This window comes from Bombina bombina, chromosome 1, assembly GCF_027579735.1.
Source record: "Bombina bombina isolate aBomBom1 chromosome 1, aBomBom1.pri, whole genome shotgun sequence".
NCBI lineage: Eukaryota > Metazoa > Chordata > Amphibia > Anura > Bombinatoridae > Bombina > Bombina bombina.
Genome location: NC_069499.1, coordinates 189,853,677 through 189,872,286, shown reverse-complemented (window position 1 = coordinate 189,872,286; position 18,610 = coordinate 189,853,677). Strand labels below are relative to the sequence as shown.

At 38.0% G+C, this 18,610-nt stretch overlaps 1 protein-coding gene across 2 annotated transcripts in view; it reads right to left on the bottom strand.

Moving 5' to 3' along the window:
* Positions 1 to 18,610, bottom strand: part of STARD9 (StAR related lipid transfer domain containing 9) — a 511,030-nt gene that overhangs the window by 465,440 nt on the left and 26,980 nt on the right. For both annotated transcript variants that reach the window (XM_053697793.1, XM_053697794.1), the window contains exon 2: positions 10,298 to 10,367. In XM_053697793.1, coding sequence (XP_053553768.1) covers positions 10,298 to 10,367 — 70 coding nt within the window. The remainder of the gene's footprint in view (positions 1 to 10,297; positions 10,368 to 18,610) is intronic.

Genomic DNA, 18,610 nt, shown 5'->3' with positions numbered 1-18,610 from the left:
GGCACTGCAATTGTATCACAGTCATTCAGAGCAGCTAAAACCTCCCTGAGCAACACGCGGAGGTGTTCAAGCTTAAATTTAAATGTTGATACTTCAGAATCAGGTTGAATCCTCTTCCCTGAGTCAGAAAAATCACCCACAGAAAGAAGCTCTCCTTCCTCAGCTTCTGCATATTGTGAGGGGGTATCAGACATAGCTACAAAAGCGTCAGTATGCTCTGTATTTCTTCTAACTCCAGAGCTGTCTCGCTTTTCTCGTAACCTAGGTAGTCTAATACCGCTGACAGTGTATTATCCATGACTGCCGCCATGTCTTGTAAAGTAAATGCCATGGGCGCGCTAGATGTACTTGGCGCCTCTTGAGCGTGAGTCCCTTGAGCGGGATTTAAATGTTCTGACACGTGGGGCGAGTTAGTCTGCATAACTTCCCCCTCGTCAGATTCCTCTGGTGATAAATTTTTTAAAGACAAAATATGGTCTTTATTACTTAAGGTGAAATCAGTACATTTGGTACACATTCTAAGAGGGGGTTCCACCATGGCTTCTAAACATAATGAACAAGGAGTTTCCTCTATGTCAGACATGTTTAAACAGACTAGCAATGAGACCAGCAAGCTTGGAAAACACTTTAAAGCAAGTTAACAAGCAAAAAATAAAAATTGTACTGTGCCTTTAAGAAAAATAAAAAAGGTCTGAATTTGAAAAACAGTGAAAAAAAGCAGTAAATCAAACAAAATTTTTACAGTGTGTATAATAAGCTAACAGAGCATTGCACCCACTTGCAAATGGATGATTAACCCCTTAGTTTAAAAAACGGATCAAAAAAACGATATAGACGTTTTTTAACAGTCACAACAAACTGCCACAGCTCTGCTGTGGCCCTACCTTTCCATACAAACGACTTTGGAAAGCCTAAAAGCCCTTTAGAGAGGTCCTATAGCATTCAGGAGACTTCTTGAGGGAAGCTGGGTGTCTCAGTCTGCAAGAGTTACTGCGCAATTAAGCGCTAAATTAGGCCCCTCCCACTCATGTCTACACAGTGGGAGGCCTAAGAAAACTGTTTCTAGGCAAATTTAAGCCAGCCATGTGGAGAAAAACTAGGCCCCAATAAAGCTTTATCACCAAAACATATATAAAAACGTTTAAACACTCCCAGCAAACGTTTTATATGACAGGAATTGAAAAATAATAAGAGTATTACCTCTGACAGTAAGCATGATACCAGTCGCTATTAAATCACTGTAATCAGGCTTACCTTAAATAAATCTGGTATCAGCAGCATTTTCTAGCATTTACATTCCTCTAGAAAAAAATTAAACTGCACATACCTCATAGCAGGATAACCTGCACGCCATTCCCCAGCTGAAGTTACCTCTCTCTTCAGTTATGTGTGAGAACAGCAATGGATCTTAGTTACAACCTGCTAAGATCATTAGAGACCACAGGCAGATTCTTCATCTATTTTCTGCCTGGGACCAAAATAGTACAACTCCGGTACCATATAAAAATAACAAACTTTTGAATTGAAGAAAAAATCAACTACATTTCACCACATCTCTCTTACTGCTTCCATGCTTGTCGAGAGTTGCAAGAGAATGACTGGTAAGTGGAAGTTAGGGGAGGAGCTATATAGACAGCTATGCTGTGGGTGATCCTCTTGCAACTTCCTGTTGGGAAGGAGAATATCCCACAAGTAATGGATGATCCGTGGACTGGATACACCTTACAAGAGAAATAGTATTTCACTTATATTTAAACATATTAACTGCAAAATATTTTTTTCTTTCATGTAATTAGCAAGAGTCCATGAGCTAGTGACGTATGGGATATACATTCCTACCAGGAGGGGCAAAGTTTCCCAAACCTCAAATGCCTATAAATACACCCCTCACCACACCCACAAATCCGTTTTACAAACTTTGCCTCCCGTGGAGGTGGTGAAGTAAGTTTGTGCTAGATTCTACGTTGATATGCGCTCCGCAGCAGGTTGGAGCCCAGTTTTCCTCTCAGCGTACAGTGAATGTCAGAGGGATGTGAAGAGAGTATTGCCTATTTGAATTCAATGATCTCCTTCTACGGGGTCTATTTCATAGGTTCTCTGTTATCGGTCATAGAGATTCATCTCTTACCTCCCTTTTCAGATCGACAATATACTCTTATATATACCATTACCTCTACTGATTCTCGTTTCAGTACTGGTTTGGCTTTCTACTACTTGTAGATGAGTGTCCTGGGGTAAGTAAGTCTTATTTTGTGACACTTTAAGCTATGGTTGGGCACTTTTATATAAAGTTCTAAATATATGTGTTTAAACATTTATTTGCCTTGATTCAGGATGTTCAACGTTCCTTATTTCAGACAATCAGTTTCATATTTGGGATAATGCATATGAATCAATCAATTTTTTCTTACCTTAAAATTTGACTTTTTTCCTGTGGGCTGTTAGGCTCGCGGGGGCTGAAAATGCTTAATTTTATTGCGTCATTCTTGGCGCGGACTTTCTTGGCGCAAAAATTTTCTTGTCATTTCCGGCGTCATACGTGTCGCCGGAAGTTGCGTCATTTTTTTGACTTTTTTTTTCGCCAAAAATGTCGGCGTTACCGGATGTGGCGTCATTTTTGGCGCCAAAAGCATTTAGGCGCCAAATAATGTGGGCGGCTTTTTTGGCGCTAAAAAATTTGAGCGTCATTGTTGTCTCCACAATATCAGTCTCATTGTTTATTGCTTCTGGTTGCTAGAAGCTTGTTCATTGGCATTTTTTTCCCATTCCTGAAACTGTCATTTAAGGAATTTGATCAATTTTGCTTTATATGTTGTTTTTTCTATTACATATTGCAAGATGTCTCCGATTGACCCTGAGTCAGAAGCCACTTGTGGAAAAATGCTTAACTGAGTTTCAGTTCTACCAAAGCTAAGTTCATTTATTTTAAATGTTATAAATGTTTATCTTTAGCTATGGTTTGTAATAAGTTATTATGATATACTTTTACATGCAGATTCCATTAGTATTTATGCTTTATACATTTCCATTCTTAAGTACAAGAAATGTTTAGAAGATTTATAAGAAATATTTTTCTGATTAAGGCTTTGTCTGACTTCGTGCCTTCTCATACAATTTTTAGGTCTTTTTCACTTCTTTTTTAATTATTGAAGCTTCAAATGACCAACAACATACTGATTTATCCTTCTCTGATGATGTTTTTTTTCTCTTTCAGAAATTCTCTTCATCAGATATTGACACTAATAATAAAAAAATTATAAAAAAATAGATTTGTTAAAGTACATTTGTTCTTTGTTGAAGAGGTGTTGATTATTTTGGATATTAAGGTAACTAGTTCTTTAAGACTAGCTGACACTATTTCTGCCTTTTTATTCTTCTGTGTTTTCAGAGGTTTTCTTTTCAATTCCCCATACTAGGGAATGGAATAGGCTGAAAATTTTCTTTTATTCCTTCTTCAAAGGTTTTTAACTATATTCTTTGCCAGCAGTTAAATTCAATTTGGAGGGTTCTGCAATTTATTGGGACTATCTCTACTCCTACTAATTATGCTATTGTTTCTATAGCAAAATAGTATTTATTTTCCTTTATATAGTTGTATCTTATTTATGGAAAATTATTTAGTTTCAGGTACTTTTCTTGGTCCTGTGATATTGCAATTGCTTCATTTTTTCTGTTTACTTTAAGATCAAGTATCAGATTATGATTTATTTTAGCATTGTTAAAGGGACAACATTTACTAGACTAGGTGCTGTTGCATTTGTCTTGTTGTTTTGCATTTTGCAAGTCCTCTGTATTGACTGGTCCTTTTAACTGGACTATCATGCTAATGATTACATTTGTGTCTTCATTTTATTGAATATTTTCGCAAATGAGGGTTAATCTATGTCTTTAGCTATTTTAGCTAGAAGAATTTTGTGATTTTTTAAAAAAAAAAAAAATAAAAAAAAAAAATCCACATTTCTTTTGTTCTAAGATAATCAATTATTTGTTTTATAATTGGATTCAATTCTTAACTGTTACTATGGGCTTCAAGATTGAGTTCTAAGACTAAAACTTTAAGCTTATACTAGTTTGATTGTTCTTATTAAGGAACGAATTCCTGAATTCTTTCCCAAGTAACATGTTTATAATTGGAAATTTTTTAGTTCGAAATCAGCTCCCTAATATTGCGATGTGCATGCCGTATTCCAGCTTGGCTGGTAAGGGGCAGGTTAAGACTTCTTTGAAATTTCTTTGATTTTATTCCAGTAAGGCTAACACTTTCTTTAAGTGTGTTTCTGTCCTATATATTTTGGGTACTGTTGAAGCATGGCTGGGCACCCATGGGGTTCAAGCGCTGCTCAGACCTGGAATCTTCTGGGGTATTTCTTCCAGTTCCTTTTTTAGGAACTGGGTTTTGGAGTTTTATTCAAACTATTCTGCCTTTTTATGGTCATTGATAGCATTATTTGTTTTCATTAGATACAATAAATGCATATTTTCATTTTTCTGTTTTCATTCAGATTATTTCCTGAGGATGCGGAATCTCATATGATTCACTTTGCTCTTCAGGACATAGTTAGAGGATCTTTTTTTCAAAAGCTCTTGATTCCTCACGCAAGGGTCACCTTTTTTAGGTTTCCAGATGGTTTATGTCACTGTCTTTGTCTCTATCAGACAAGGGACAATTTGTATTGGGTTCCGTCTGTCGGTACCTTTAGTCTCTATTATTTCCTTCAGTTGCTATATATGCATAGAAGTTTTAACAGTATTGGATTCAATTCCCTTTGCTCATTTTCAATGGAAAGATCCTTTCCAGCTTTTTATGAGTGTTGTTTCTTCAAGAACATGGTTGGAGGATCAATTAACCAAAAAGATTGTTGATTCCTCACACAAGAGTAACCTTTTTAGGTTTCCAGATAGATTCAGTGTCCATGACTCTGTCTCTGTCGGACAAGAGACGTCTGAAATTGGTTTCAGCTTATCGAAACCTTCAGTCTCAATCATTCCCTTCGGTAGCCTTATGCATGGAAATTCTAGGTTCTTATGACTGCTGCATTGGACGCGTTCCCCTTTGCTCATTTTCACATGCAACCTCTTCAGCTCTGTATGCTGAACCAGTGGTGCAGGGATTATACAAAGATATCTCATTTAATATATTTAAAACCGATTGTTCGACACCCTCAGACGTGGTACAGACCACCATCGTTTAGTTCAGGGGGCTTCTTTTGTTCTTCCAACCTGGACTGTGATCTCAACAGATGCAAATCTGACAGGTTGTGGAGCTGTATGGGGGTTTCTGACAGCACAAGGGGTTTGGGAATCTCAGGAGGCGAGATTTCCAATCAACATTTTGGAACTCCGTTCAATTTTCAGAGCTCTTCAGTCGTGGCCTCTTCTAAAGAGAGAGTTGTTCATTTGTTTCCAGACGGACAATGTCACAACTGTGGCATATGTCAATCATCAAGAGGGACTCACAGTCCTCTGGCTATAAAAGAAGTATCTCGAATACTTGTATGGGCGGAATCCAGCTCCTGTCTAATTTCTGCGGTTCATATCCCAGGTATAGACAATTGGGAAGCGGATTATCTCAGTCGCCAAATGCTACATCCGGGCGAATGGTCTCTTCACCCAGAGGTATTTCTTCAGATTGTTCAAATATGGGGACTTCCAGAAATAGATCTGATGGCTTCTCATCTAAACAAGAAGCTTCCCAGGTATCTGTCCAGATCCAGGGATCCTCAGGCGGAAGCAGTGGATGCATTGTCACTTCCTTGGAAATATCATCCTGCTATATCTTTCCGCCTCTAGTTCTTCTTTCAAGAGTGATTTCCAAAATTCTAAAGGAGCGTTCGTTTATTCTGCTGGTGGCTCCAGCATGGCCTCACAGGTTTTGGTATGCGGATCTTGTCCGGATGGCTCCTTACCATCCGTGGACTCTTCCGTTAAGACCAGACCTTCTATCACAAGGTCCTTTTTTTCCATCAGGATCTCAAATCTTAAATTTGAAGGTATGGAGATTGAACGCTTGATTCTCAGTCATAGAGGTTTCTCTGACTCCGTAATTAATACTATGTTGCAGGCTCGTAAATCTGTATCTAGGATGATATATTATCGAGTCTGGAAGACTTGCATTTTTTGGTGTTTTTCTCATCTTTTTTCTTGGCATTCTTTTAGAATTCCTAGAATTTTACAGTTTCTTCAGGATGGTTTGGATAAAGGTTTGTCTGCAAGTTCCTTAAAAGGACAAATCTTTGCTCTTTCTGTTCTTTTTCACAGAAAGATTGCTAGTTTTCCTGATTTTTATTGTTTTGTACAAGCTTTGGTTCGTATAAAACCTGTTATTAAGTCAATTTCTCCTCCTTGGAGTTTGAATTTGGTTCTAGGGGCTCTTCAAGCTCCTCCGTTTGAACCTATGCATTCGTTGGATATTAAATTACTTTCTTGGAAAGTTTTTTTTTTTTTTGCCATCTCTTCTGCTAGAAGAGTTTCTGAATTATCTGCTCTTTCTTGTGAGTCTCCTTTTCTGATTTTTCATCAGGATAAGGCGGTGTTGCAAACTTCTTTTAAATTTTTACCTAAGGTTGTGAATTCTAACAACATTAGTAGAGAAATTGTGGTTCCTTCATTGTGTCCTAATCCTAAGAATTCTAAGGAGAGATCATTGCATTCTTTGGATATAGTTAGAGCTTTGAAATATTATGTTGAAGTTACTAAGAATTTCCGAAAGACTTCTAGTATATTTGTTATCTTTTCCAGTTCTAGGAAAGGTCAGAAGGCCTCTGCCATTTCTTTGGCGTCTTGGTTGAAATCTTTAATTCATCATGCTTATGTCGAGTCGGGTAAAACTCAGACTCAAAGGATTACAGCTCATTCTACTAGGTCAGTTTCTACTTCCTGGGCGTTTAGGAATGAAGCTTCGGTTGATCAGATTTGCAAAACAGCAACTTGGTCTTCTTTGCATACTTTTGCTAAATTCTACCATTTTGATGTGTTTTCTTCTTCTGAAGCAGTTTTTGGTAGAAAAGTACTTAAGGCAGCTGTTTCAGTTTGATTCTTCTGCTTATAATTTCAGTTTTTTTCATTATAAGATTTAAACTTTATTTTGGGTGTGGATTATTTTCAGCGTAATTGGATGTCTTTATTTTATCCCTCCCTCTCTAGTGACTCTTGCGTGGAAGATCCACATCTTGGGTATTCATTATCCCATACGTCACTAGCTCATGGACTCTTGCTAATTACATGAAAGAAAACATAATTTATGTAAGAACTTACCTGATAAATTCATTTCTTTCATATTAGCAAGAGTCCATGAGGCCCACCCTTTTTGTGGTGGTTATGATTTTTTTGTATAAAGCACAATTATTCCAATTCCTTATTTTTTATGCTTTTGCACTTTTGTCTTATCACCCCACTTCTTGGCTATGCGTTAAACTGATTTGTGGGTGTGGTGAGGGGTGTATTTATAGGCATTTGAGGTTTGGGAAACTTTGCCCCTCCTGGTAGGAATGTATATCCCATACGTCACTAGCTCATGGACTCTTGCTAATATGAAAGAAATGAATTTATCAGGTAAGTTCTTACATAAATTATGTTTTTTTTATTTAAATAAAGGTTTTTTAAAATATTTAAAGGGATATGGTATATAATCAGGTGCTTAATGGACCAGGAAACTTTACGTTTTTACACACCTTTTAAATTACATATATTCATTGTACATTAAAAAATGAGCAAGATGCATATGAAAATCATGTTAAAATATAACTTTTTTGCTAAACTTACTTTGAAATCATCTAAATAGTAGAGTAGAGACCCTTAAAGGGACATTAAACACTTAATAAATGCTATATAGAATGATGCTTCCAAAGAAGAGATTTGTCTAAGAATAACATGTAGAAGTATTTTTTAAAGTTTCATTAGCTGTTTAAATAGTGACAAAATAAGTGTAAAGTTTTAGTGTCTATAAAACAATGGGAGCTGCCATGTTGTAACTTAGGTTACCTTCTCTGCTGTGGCCAATTAGGGACAGTTATAAATAGGTTACTAAAGTGTGCAGTCAATGGCTATGTGGAATATTAGTGTTCTGCACTTCCATTTCTAACAGGAACTGAAAAGCTCACAAATTCAGAATGGAATTACAGTAAAAGGGGACAAAATAAATCATGAAAGTATATTGCAGAGGTTTTTTTATATATACGATTTATCATTTATATTAGCATCTCAAAGTGTTTAATGTCCTTTTAAGACAGCCTCCTCAAATTCTGAACGCAACATATTTTTCAGTTTTCCAGTCACTGTTCTTGAAATAATTAGCTGTTTGCATAAGCAGTGTTATGAAATAAAAAATGATGGGTTTATTGTTACTTTAAAAGTGTAAATTTATCTGTGTATATAAACTGTATATGTTTGTGTGCGTGTACACTCGCCGAACACTTTATAAAGGTACACCTGTTCAATTACTTGGTAACACAAAATGCTAATCAGCCAAACACATGGCAGGAGCTCAATGCATTTAGGCATCTAGATGTGGTAAAGACAACTTGCTGAAGTTCAAACCGAAAATCAGAATGGGGAAGAAAGGGGATTTAAATGACTTTGAACGTGGCATGGTTGTTGGTGCCAGAAGGGCTGGTCTGAGTATTTCAAAAATTGCTGATCTACCATCTCTGGGGTTTACAGAGAATGGTCCGAAAAAGAGAAAATATCCAGTGAGCGGCAGTTGTGTAGACGACAATGCCTGGTTGATGTCAAAGGTCAGAGGAGAATGGGCAGACTGGTTTGAGATGATAAAAAGGCAACAGTAACTCAAATAACAATTTGTTACAAACAAGGTATGCAGAATACCATCTCTGAATGCACAACACGTCGAACCTTGAAGCAGATGGGCAGCAGAAGACCACACCGGGTGCCACTCTTGTCAGCTAAGAACAGGAAACTGAGGCTACAATTTGTACAGGCTCACCAAAATTGGACAATAGAAGATTGGAAAAACGTTGTCTGGTCTGATGAGTCTCGATTTCAGCTCCGACATTCAGATGGTAGGGTTAGAATTTGGCATAAACAACATGAAAGCATGGATCCATCCTGCCTTGTATCAACGGTTCAGGCTGGTGGTGGTGGTGCAATGGTGTGGGGGATATTTTCTTGGCACACTTTGGGCCCCTTAGTAGCATTGTTGCTGACCATGCCCATCCCTTTATGACTACAGTGTACCCATCTTCTAATGGCTACTTCCAGCAGGATGATGCACCATGTTACAAAGTTTAAATCATCTCAAACTGGTTTTTTGAACATCACAATTAGTTCACTGTACTCCAATGGCCTCCACAGTCACCAGATCTCAATTCAATAGAGCACCTTTGGGATGTGGTGGAACGTGAGATTTGCATCATGGATGTGCAGCTGACAAATCTGCAACTGCGTGATGCTATCATGTCAATATGGACCAAAATCTCTGAGGAATGTTTCCAACACCTTGTTGAATCTATGCCACAAAGAATTAAGGAAGTTCTGAAGGCAAAAGGGGGTCCAACCTGGTACTAGCAAGGTGTACCTAATAAAATGGCTGGTGAGTGTGTGTGTGTATATATATATATATATATATTATATATATATATATATATATATATATATATATATATATATATATATATATATATATATATATATATAAATATATATATATGTGTGTGTGTAGGGCTGTATTGGTGCAATATCAAAAGTGAAAACATTTGTGTTTTATATTTCAATAAAACATCCCTTTAATCAAGAACTCTGCTTTCTTGCGGTTACTCCTTCACCACTTGTCTGTATCGTTGTATTTGTGCAGTATTTGTAACTTATACTTCAATACCAAACCACAGTACCAAACTAAGTGACGCTGCAGACCTTTCTGAACACAGAGCCCAACTTGAAATCTAATTTGTAACAGTGGTCGACTTACAGACTGGAAGAGTTTCTGAAGCACACTAGAGGTTTTGAGACCTCAAGTTCAGTTCCGTGTTCAGAAAGGTCTGCAGCACCACTTAGTGCGAAATACGCATGCGCGAATCGCTGTGCACAAAACAAAGCCCCCATTTGCATCCACAACCCCATGGACATATTGATGTCACATGTAGGAGGGATCAGGAGGCCATTTCATTGGAAACTTACTCGTTTTTACTGAATGGGAATAAAAATGTTCCAGGGATATTATGTGTGATCACTGGACAAGCATTTCAACAATGTAAGTACAGTTGCAGTGTAGACTGTCCCTTTACCAGACATAATAATGAGCACAAGTACTACAGACATAATGAGAAGCACAAGTGAAACTCACCTTCACATTTCTGATTCTTGTCACCGTTTCCTCGACATTCAGGATGATTCTTGCTCCTTCTGCATTCTCTCTGTAACACACACAGAAATAGTGAATTGTACCCATGTCTGCTGTCATATAACCTATTTACAAAGTTGATGTTAAATGGCTTCTCAATAGATCAAAAATAATTCTTTGAGAAACCAAATTTCCAAAGCAAATTCAGCTCTTAAACCCAGTTATCAAACCCCCTGTGTCCATCTGTCCCTCTCAGTGACAAGCTTTTTTACTTGATACAGCGCTTTGTAGCTTGGCTGTTGTTGCACCAAGACGTTTCCACTTTACAATAAAAGCACTTACAGTTGAGCGGGGCAGATTTAATAGGGCAGAAATGTCAAAAACTGACTTGTGGCATCCTATGACAGTGCATGTTTAAAGGGACATAAACCCCAAAATATGTCTTTCATGACTCAAATAGAGCATATAACTTTCCAAGTTACTTCTATTATTAGATTTGCTTCATTCTCTTTCTATCCTTTGTGAAATGTGCAGTAATACAAAACTGGGAGCTAACTGAATACATTGGGTGAGCCATTGACAATAAGCATATATGTGCAGCCACCAATCAAAAGCTAGCTCCCAGAAGTACATTGCTGCTCCTGGGCCTACCTAATTATGCTTTTCAACAAAGGATAGCAAATGAATTAAACAAATTTGATAATAGAAGCAAACTGGAAAGTTCTTTAACATTGCATGTTCTAGATGAATCATCATAGAACATTTATGGGTCTTAAGTCCCTTTAAATTCACTGAGCTCTTCAATACTGCCAGTGTTTGTCTATGGGGATTTATGTGCTGGATTTTACAAACATGTTAGCAATGGGTGTGGCTGAAACACCTGAACTCAATCAGTAGGGATGTCACATACTGCACTTTTGGCCATATAGCAAATAATGATTTGTTGTCATTAAAACCTTCTTAACTCTCCTTATTCTGTAGCTTTTCAAACCACAATACATTGAAACAATCTTGCCTTGGATGTAGTTTAAATAAACATAAAATTAATATCACAAATTAACCTATAATTAATATCACACTTGATTTAATTGGGTGCAGCAAAGGAATGAAACCTCCAAATATACAAGGTTATGGGAACTACAATTTAATGAGACATTCAAGTATTTTTTCTTTGTTGAAGCTAAATGACAGCATTTTGAAACGTATTAAAGTTTTGTTTTTTTGGGGCGTTTTTTGCAAAAGGTTTCAAGGATTTCCCCACTATTAAGACTGTGGGTACTGTAACAATATAACAATATTTCTAATCAGCCAGTGAGCATCTATCCCACAGGACAGCGGCAAGCAGACATGCAATCCCTATTTTCAGCATCAAAATAAATGTCTAAACAGTGTTCTTTCTTATGCATAGTTTTTCATTATCCAGTTAAAGAGAAATAAAAGTGCAAAAAGAAAATGCTCTAATATGTTAAACACAGTTATATACAAGCAATAATAAAATGTTCTAACACCTGTAAATGAATTAAACACATATATAAAATCAGTTACAGAGCAGCAATGGACTACTGGGAGTTTCCTGAAGACATCTGGTGAGCCAATGGCCATAAACAAATGTGTGCAGCCACCAATCACCAGCTAGCTCCCAGTAGTGTAGGATGTGTAAATATTATTTTTTAAAGAAGGTTATTGTCATGAAAATCTCATCATTTCAATCAATCATGTTTGTTTTTTTCCTGTGTCCCCTGTATTTCCATGTTTGCTATTTACAACGTTTTTATTTTGTAATAAACGTATTAACCCCTATCCTACCGCTCCCGGAGCCCACAGCCACTATAATAAACGTATTAACCCCTATTCTGCTGCTCCCGGAGCCCACGCCACCTACATTATGTTATTAACCCCTAATCTGCCGCCCCCTACACCCACCGCCACCGATATTATACTTATTAACCCCTAATCTGCCGTCCCCAACGTCATCGCCACTATATTAAATTTATTAACCCTAATACCCCTAACTTAAATATAATTAAAATAAATCTAACTAAAACCTACTATTAATAACTAAATAATTCCTATTTAAAACTAAATACTTACCTATAAAATAAACCCTAAGATAGCTACAATATAACTAATAGTTACATTGTAGCTAGTTTAAGGTTTATTTTTATTTCACAGGCAAGTTTGTATTTATTTTAACTAGGTACAATAGTTACTAAATAGTTATTAACTATTTAATAACTACCTAGCTAAAATAAAGTCAAAAGTACCTGTAAAATAAACCTAACGTAAGTTACAATAACACCTAACACTACACTATAATTAACTAAATTACCTAAATTAAATACAATTAAATTATATACAATTATCTAAAGTACAAAAAAAAACAAATACTAAATTACAGAAAATAAAAAACAAATTACAGATCTTTAAACTAATTACACCTAATCCCTATTAAAATAAAAAAGCACCCCCAAAATAAAAAAAAACCTAGCCTAAACTAAACTATCAATAGCCCTTAAAAGGGCCTTTTGCAGGGCATTGCCCCAAAGTAATCAGCTCTTTTACGTGTAAAAAAAAAATACAAACAACCCCCCCCCAACAGTAAAACTCACCACCCACACAACCAACCAACCAAATAAAATACTAACTAAAAAAACCTAAGCTCCCGATTGCCCTGAAAAGGGCATTTGGATGGGCATTGCCCTTAAAAGGGTAGTTAGCTCTTTTGCGGCCCAAAGCTCTAACCTAAAAATAAAACCAACCCAATACACCCTTAAAAAACCCTAACACTAACCCCCTGAAGATCGACTGTTCTGAAGACCGGACATCCATCCTCAAGGAAGCGGCAGAAGTCTTCATCAAACTGGGCCGAAGTCCTCAACGAAGCCGGGAGAAGTCTTCATCCAGACGGCATCTTCTATCTTCATCCATCCGAAGCGGCTCCATCTTCAAGAGGCGGAGCATTCTCTTTCTTCTGACGACTACCGACGAATGAAAGTTCCTTTAAGTGACGTCAACCAAGATGGCATCCCTTAGATTCCAATTGGCTGATAGAATTCTATCAGCCAATCGGAATTAAGGTTGAAAAAATCCTATTGGCTGTTGCAATCAGCCAATAGGATTGAGCTTTCATCCTATTGGCTGTTGCAATCAGCCAATAGGATTGAGCTCGCATTCTATTGGCTGATTGGATCAGCCAATAGGATGAAAGCTCAATCCTATTGGCTGATTGCAACAGCCAATAGGAATTTTTCAACCTTAATTCCCATTGGCTGATAGAATTCTATCAGCCAATTGGAATCTAAGGGACGCCATCTTGGATGACGTCATTTAAATGAACCTTCATTCGTCGGTAGGAAGAGGATGCTCTGCGTCAGATGTCTTGAAGATGGAGCCGCTCCGCGCCGGGTGGATGAAGATAGAAGATGCCGTCTGGGTGAAGACTTCTGCGGGCTTGAATGAAGACTTCGGCCGCATCATTGAGGACTTCTCCCGACTTCTTGGAGGATGGATGTCGGATCTTCAAAACTGTAAGTAAATCTTCTGGGGTTAGTGTTAGGATTTTAATTAAGGGTTTATTGGGTGGGTTTTAGATTAGGACTTGGGCTGCAATAGAGCTAAATGCCCTTTTAAGGGCAATGCCCACCCAAATGCCCTTTTCAGGGCAATGGGGAGCTTATTTTTTTTTTAGTAAGGGTTTTATTTGGGGGTTAGTTGTGTGGGTGGTGGGTTTTACTGTTGGGGGGTTGTTTGTATTTTTTTTTTACAGGTAAAAGAGCTGATTACTTTGGGGCAATGCCCCGCAAATTGCCCTTTTAAGGGCTATTTGTAGTTTATTGTAGGCTAGGGTTTTTTTTATTGGGGGGGGGGCTTTTTTATTTTCATAGGGCCCTTTGATTAGGTGTAATTAGTTTAAAGCTTTGATGATTTCTTTTTTCTAACATACGGCTAGATTTGGAGTTTTGTCGGTAACGACCCAAAAAACTAACGCCGGCTTTTTTCTGGCCATAAAAATAACTCTGGTATTGAGAGTCCACAGAATGGCTGCGTTAGGCTCCAAAAAAGGAGCGTAGAGCATTTTTAACGCAGCTTCAACTCTCGATACCAGAGTTGCTTACGCAAGCGGCCAGCCTCAAAAACGTGCTCGTGCACGATTCCCCCATAGGAAACAATGGAGCTGTTTGAGCTGAAAAAAAACCAAACACCTGCAAAAAAGCCGCGTTCAGCTCCTAACGCAGCCCCATTGTTTGCTATGCGGTAACCCTTCCTACGTCTGCACTTAACACTCTAACATGTACCCCGAGTCTAAACACCCCTAACCTTACACTTATTAACCCCTAATCTGCCGCCCCCGTTATCGCTGACCCCTGCATATTATTATTAACCCCTAATCTGCCGCTCCGTAAACCGCCGCTACTTACATTATCCCTATGTACCCCTAATCTACTTCCCTAACATCGCCGACCCCTATATTATATTTATTAACCCCTAATCTGCCCCCCACAACGTCGCCTCCACCTGCCTACACTTATTAACCCCTAATCTGCCGAGCGGACATGAGCGCTACTATAATAAAGTTATTAACCCCTAATCCGCCTCACTAACCCTATAATAAATAGTATTAACCCCTAATCTGCCCTCCCTAACATCGCCGACACCTAACTTCAATTATTAACCCCTAATCTGCCGACTGGAGCTCACCGCTACTCTAATAAATGTATTAACCCCTAAAGCTAAGTCTAACCCTAACACCCCCCTAAGTTAAATATAATTTACATCTAACGAAATTAATTAACTCTTATTAAATAAGTTATTCCTATTTAAAGATAAATACTTACCTGTAAAATAAATCCTAATATAGCTACAATATAAATTATAATTATATTATAGCTATTTTAGGATTAATATTTATTTTACAGGTAACTTTGTATTTATTTTAACCAGGTACAATAGCTATTAAATAGTTAAGAACTATTTAATAGCTAAAATAGTTAAAATAATTACAAAATTACCTGTAAAATAAATACTAACCTAAGTTACAATTAAACCTACAATTACCTACAATTAACCTAACACTACACTATCAATAAATTAATTAAATACAATTCCTACAAATAAATACAATTAAATAAACTAGCTAAAGTACAAAAAATAAAAAAGAACTAAGTTACAAAAAATAAAAAAATATTTACAAACATAAGAAAAATATTACAACAATTTTAAACTAATTACACCTACTCTAAGCCCCCTAATAAAATAACAAAGCCCCCCAAAATAAAAAAATGCCCTACCCTATTCTAAATTAATAAAGTTCAAAGCTCTTTAACCTTACCAGCCCTGAACAGGGCCCTTTGCGGGGCATGCCCCAAGAAGTTCAGCTCTTTTGCCTGTAAAAAAAAAAACATACAATCCCCCCCAACATTACAACCCACCACCCACATACCCCTAATCTAACCCAAACCCCCCTTAAATAAACCTAACACTAAGCCCCTGAAGATCTTCCTACCTTATCTTCACCCTGCCAGGTTCACCGATCCGTCCTGAAGAGCTCCTCCGATGTCCTGATCCAAGCCCAAGCGGGGGGCTGAAGAGGTCCATGATCCGGCTGAAGTCTTCATCCAAGCGGGAGCTGAAGAGGTCCATGATCCGGATGAAGTCTTCTATCAACTGCATCTTCAATCTTCTTTCTTCCGGATCCATCTTGCAGACCTCCGACGCGGAACATCCTCTTCTCCCGACGCCTACTAGCCGAATGACGGTTCCTTTAAGGGACGTCATCCAAGATGGCGTCCCTCGAATTCCGATTGGCTGATAGGATTCTATCAGCCAATCGGAATTAAGGTAGGAATATTCTGATTAGCTGATGGAATCAGCCAATCAGAATCAAGTTCAATCCGATTGGCTGATCCAATCAGCCAATCAGATTGAGCTCGCATTCTATTGGCTGTTCCGATCAGCCAATAGAATGCGAGCTCAATCTGATTGGCTGATTGGATCAGCCAATCAGATTGAACTTGATTGTGATTGGCTGATTCCATCAGCCAATCAGAATATTCCTACCTTAACCCCTTAAGGACCAGCGACGTACCCTGTATGTCGCTGGCCTTTTTTTGGGACTTGATTATTTTATATTGCGGCCTTGCCACCAGCGTTAAGACTGCTCTATTCCACAAAGCCTGCTGGAGGGAGGGAATTAATAGCGTGTTCTTGCTAGACTTGTGCTATTATGTCCTGAAAAAACCCTCAACGACTAGTGACATACAGAGTACATTGTGGTCATTAAGGGGTTAATTCCGATTGGCTGATAGAATCCTATCAGCCAATCGGAATTCGAGGGACGCCATCTTGGATGACGTCCCTTAAAGGAACCGTCATTCGGCTAGTAGGCGTCGGGAGAAGAGGATGTTCCGCATCGGAGGTCTGCAAGATGGATCCGGAAGAAAGAAGATTGAAGATGCCGTTGATAGAAGACTTCATCCGGATCATGGACCTCTTCAGCTCCCGCTTGGATGAAGACTTCATCCGGATCATGGACCTCTTCAGCTCCCGCTTGGATGAAGACTTCAGCCGGATCATGGACCTCTTCAGCCCCCCGCTTGGGCTTGGATCAGGACATCGGAAGAGCTCTTCAGGACGGATCGGTGAACCTGGCAGGGTGAAGATAAGGTAGGAAGATCTTCAGGGACTTAGTGTTAGGTTTATTTAAGGGGGGTTTGGGTTAGATTAGGGGTATGTGGGTGGTGGGTTGTAATGTGGGGGGGGGTATTGTATGTTTTTTTTTACAGGCAAAAGAGCTGAATTCTTTGGGGCATGCCCCGCAAAGGGCCCTGTTCAGGGCTGGTAAGGTTAAAGAGCTTTGAACTTTAGTAATTTAGAATAGGGTAGGGCATTTTTTTATTTTGGGGGGCTTTGTTATTTTATTAGGGGGCTTAGAGTAGGTGTAATTAGTTTAAAATTGTTGTAATATTTTTCTTATGTTTGTAAATATTTTTTTATTTTTTGTAACTTAGTTCTTTTTTATTTTTTGTACTTTAGCTAGTTTATTTAATTGTATTTATTTGTAGGAATTGTATTTAATTAATTTATTGATAGTGTAGTGTTAGGTTAATTGTAGGTAATTGTAGGTAGTTTATTTAATTAATTTATTGATAGTGTAGTGTTAGGTTTAATTGTAACTTAGGTTAGTATTTATTTTACAGGTAATTTTGAAATTATTTTAACTATTTTAGCTATTAAATAGTTCTTAACTATTTAATAGCTATTGTACCTGGTTAAAATAAATACAAAGTTACCTGTAAAATAAATATTAATCCTAAAATAGCTATAATATAATTATAATTTATATTGTAGCTATATTAGGATTTATTTTACAGGTAAGTATTTAGCTTTAAATAGGAATAATTTATTTAATAAGAGTTAATTAATTTCGTTAGATGTAAATTATATTTAATTTAGGGGGGTGTTAGTGTTAGGGTTAGACTTAGCTTTAGGGGTTAATACATTTATTAGAGTAGCGGTGAGCTTCAGTCGGCAGATTAGGGGTTAATAATTGAAGTTAGGTGTCGGCGATGTTAGGGAGGGCAGATTAGGGGTTAATACTATTTATTATAGGGTTAGTGAGGCGGATTAGGGGTTAATAACTTTATTATAGTAGCGCTCAGGTCCGGTCGGCAGATTAGGGGTTAATAAGTGTAGGCAGGTGGAGGCGACGTTGAGGGGGGCAGATTAGGGGTTAATAAATATAATATAGGGGTCGGCGGTGTTAGGGGCAGCAGATTAGGGGTACATAAGGATAACGTAAGTGGCGGCGCTTTGCGGTCGGCAGATTAGGGGTTAATAAGTGTAGGCAGATGGAGGCGACGTTGAGGGGGGCAGATTAGGGGTTAATAAATATAATACAGGGGTCGGCGGTGTTAGGGGGAGCAGATTAGGGGTACATAAGGATAACGTAGGTGGCGGTCGGCAGATTAGGGGTTAAAAAAATGTATTCGAGTGTCGGCGATGTGGGGGGACCTCGGTTTAGGGGTACATAGGTAGTTTATGGGTGTTAGTGTACTTTAGAGTACAGTAGTTAAGAGCTTTAGAAACCGGCGTTAGCCCAGAAAGCTCTTAACTACTGACTTAGATGTCTAACGCTCACTTCAGAAACGACTCTAAATACCGGAGTTAGAAAAATCCCATTGAAAAGATAGGATACGCAATTGACGTAAGGGGATCTGCGGTATGGAAAAGTCGCAGCTGAAAAGTAAGCGTTAGACCCTATTTTGAGTGACTCCAAATACCGGCGGTAGCCTAAAACCAGCGTTAGGAGCCTCTAAC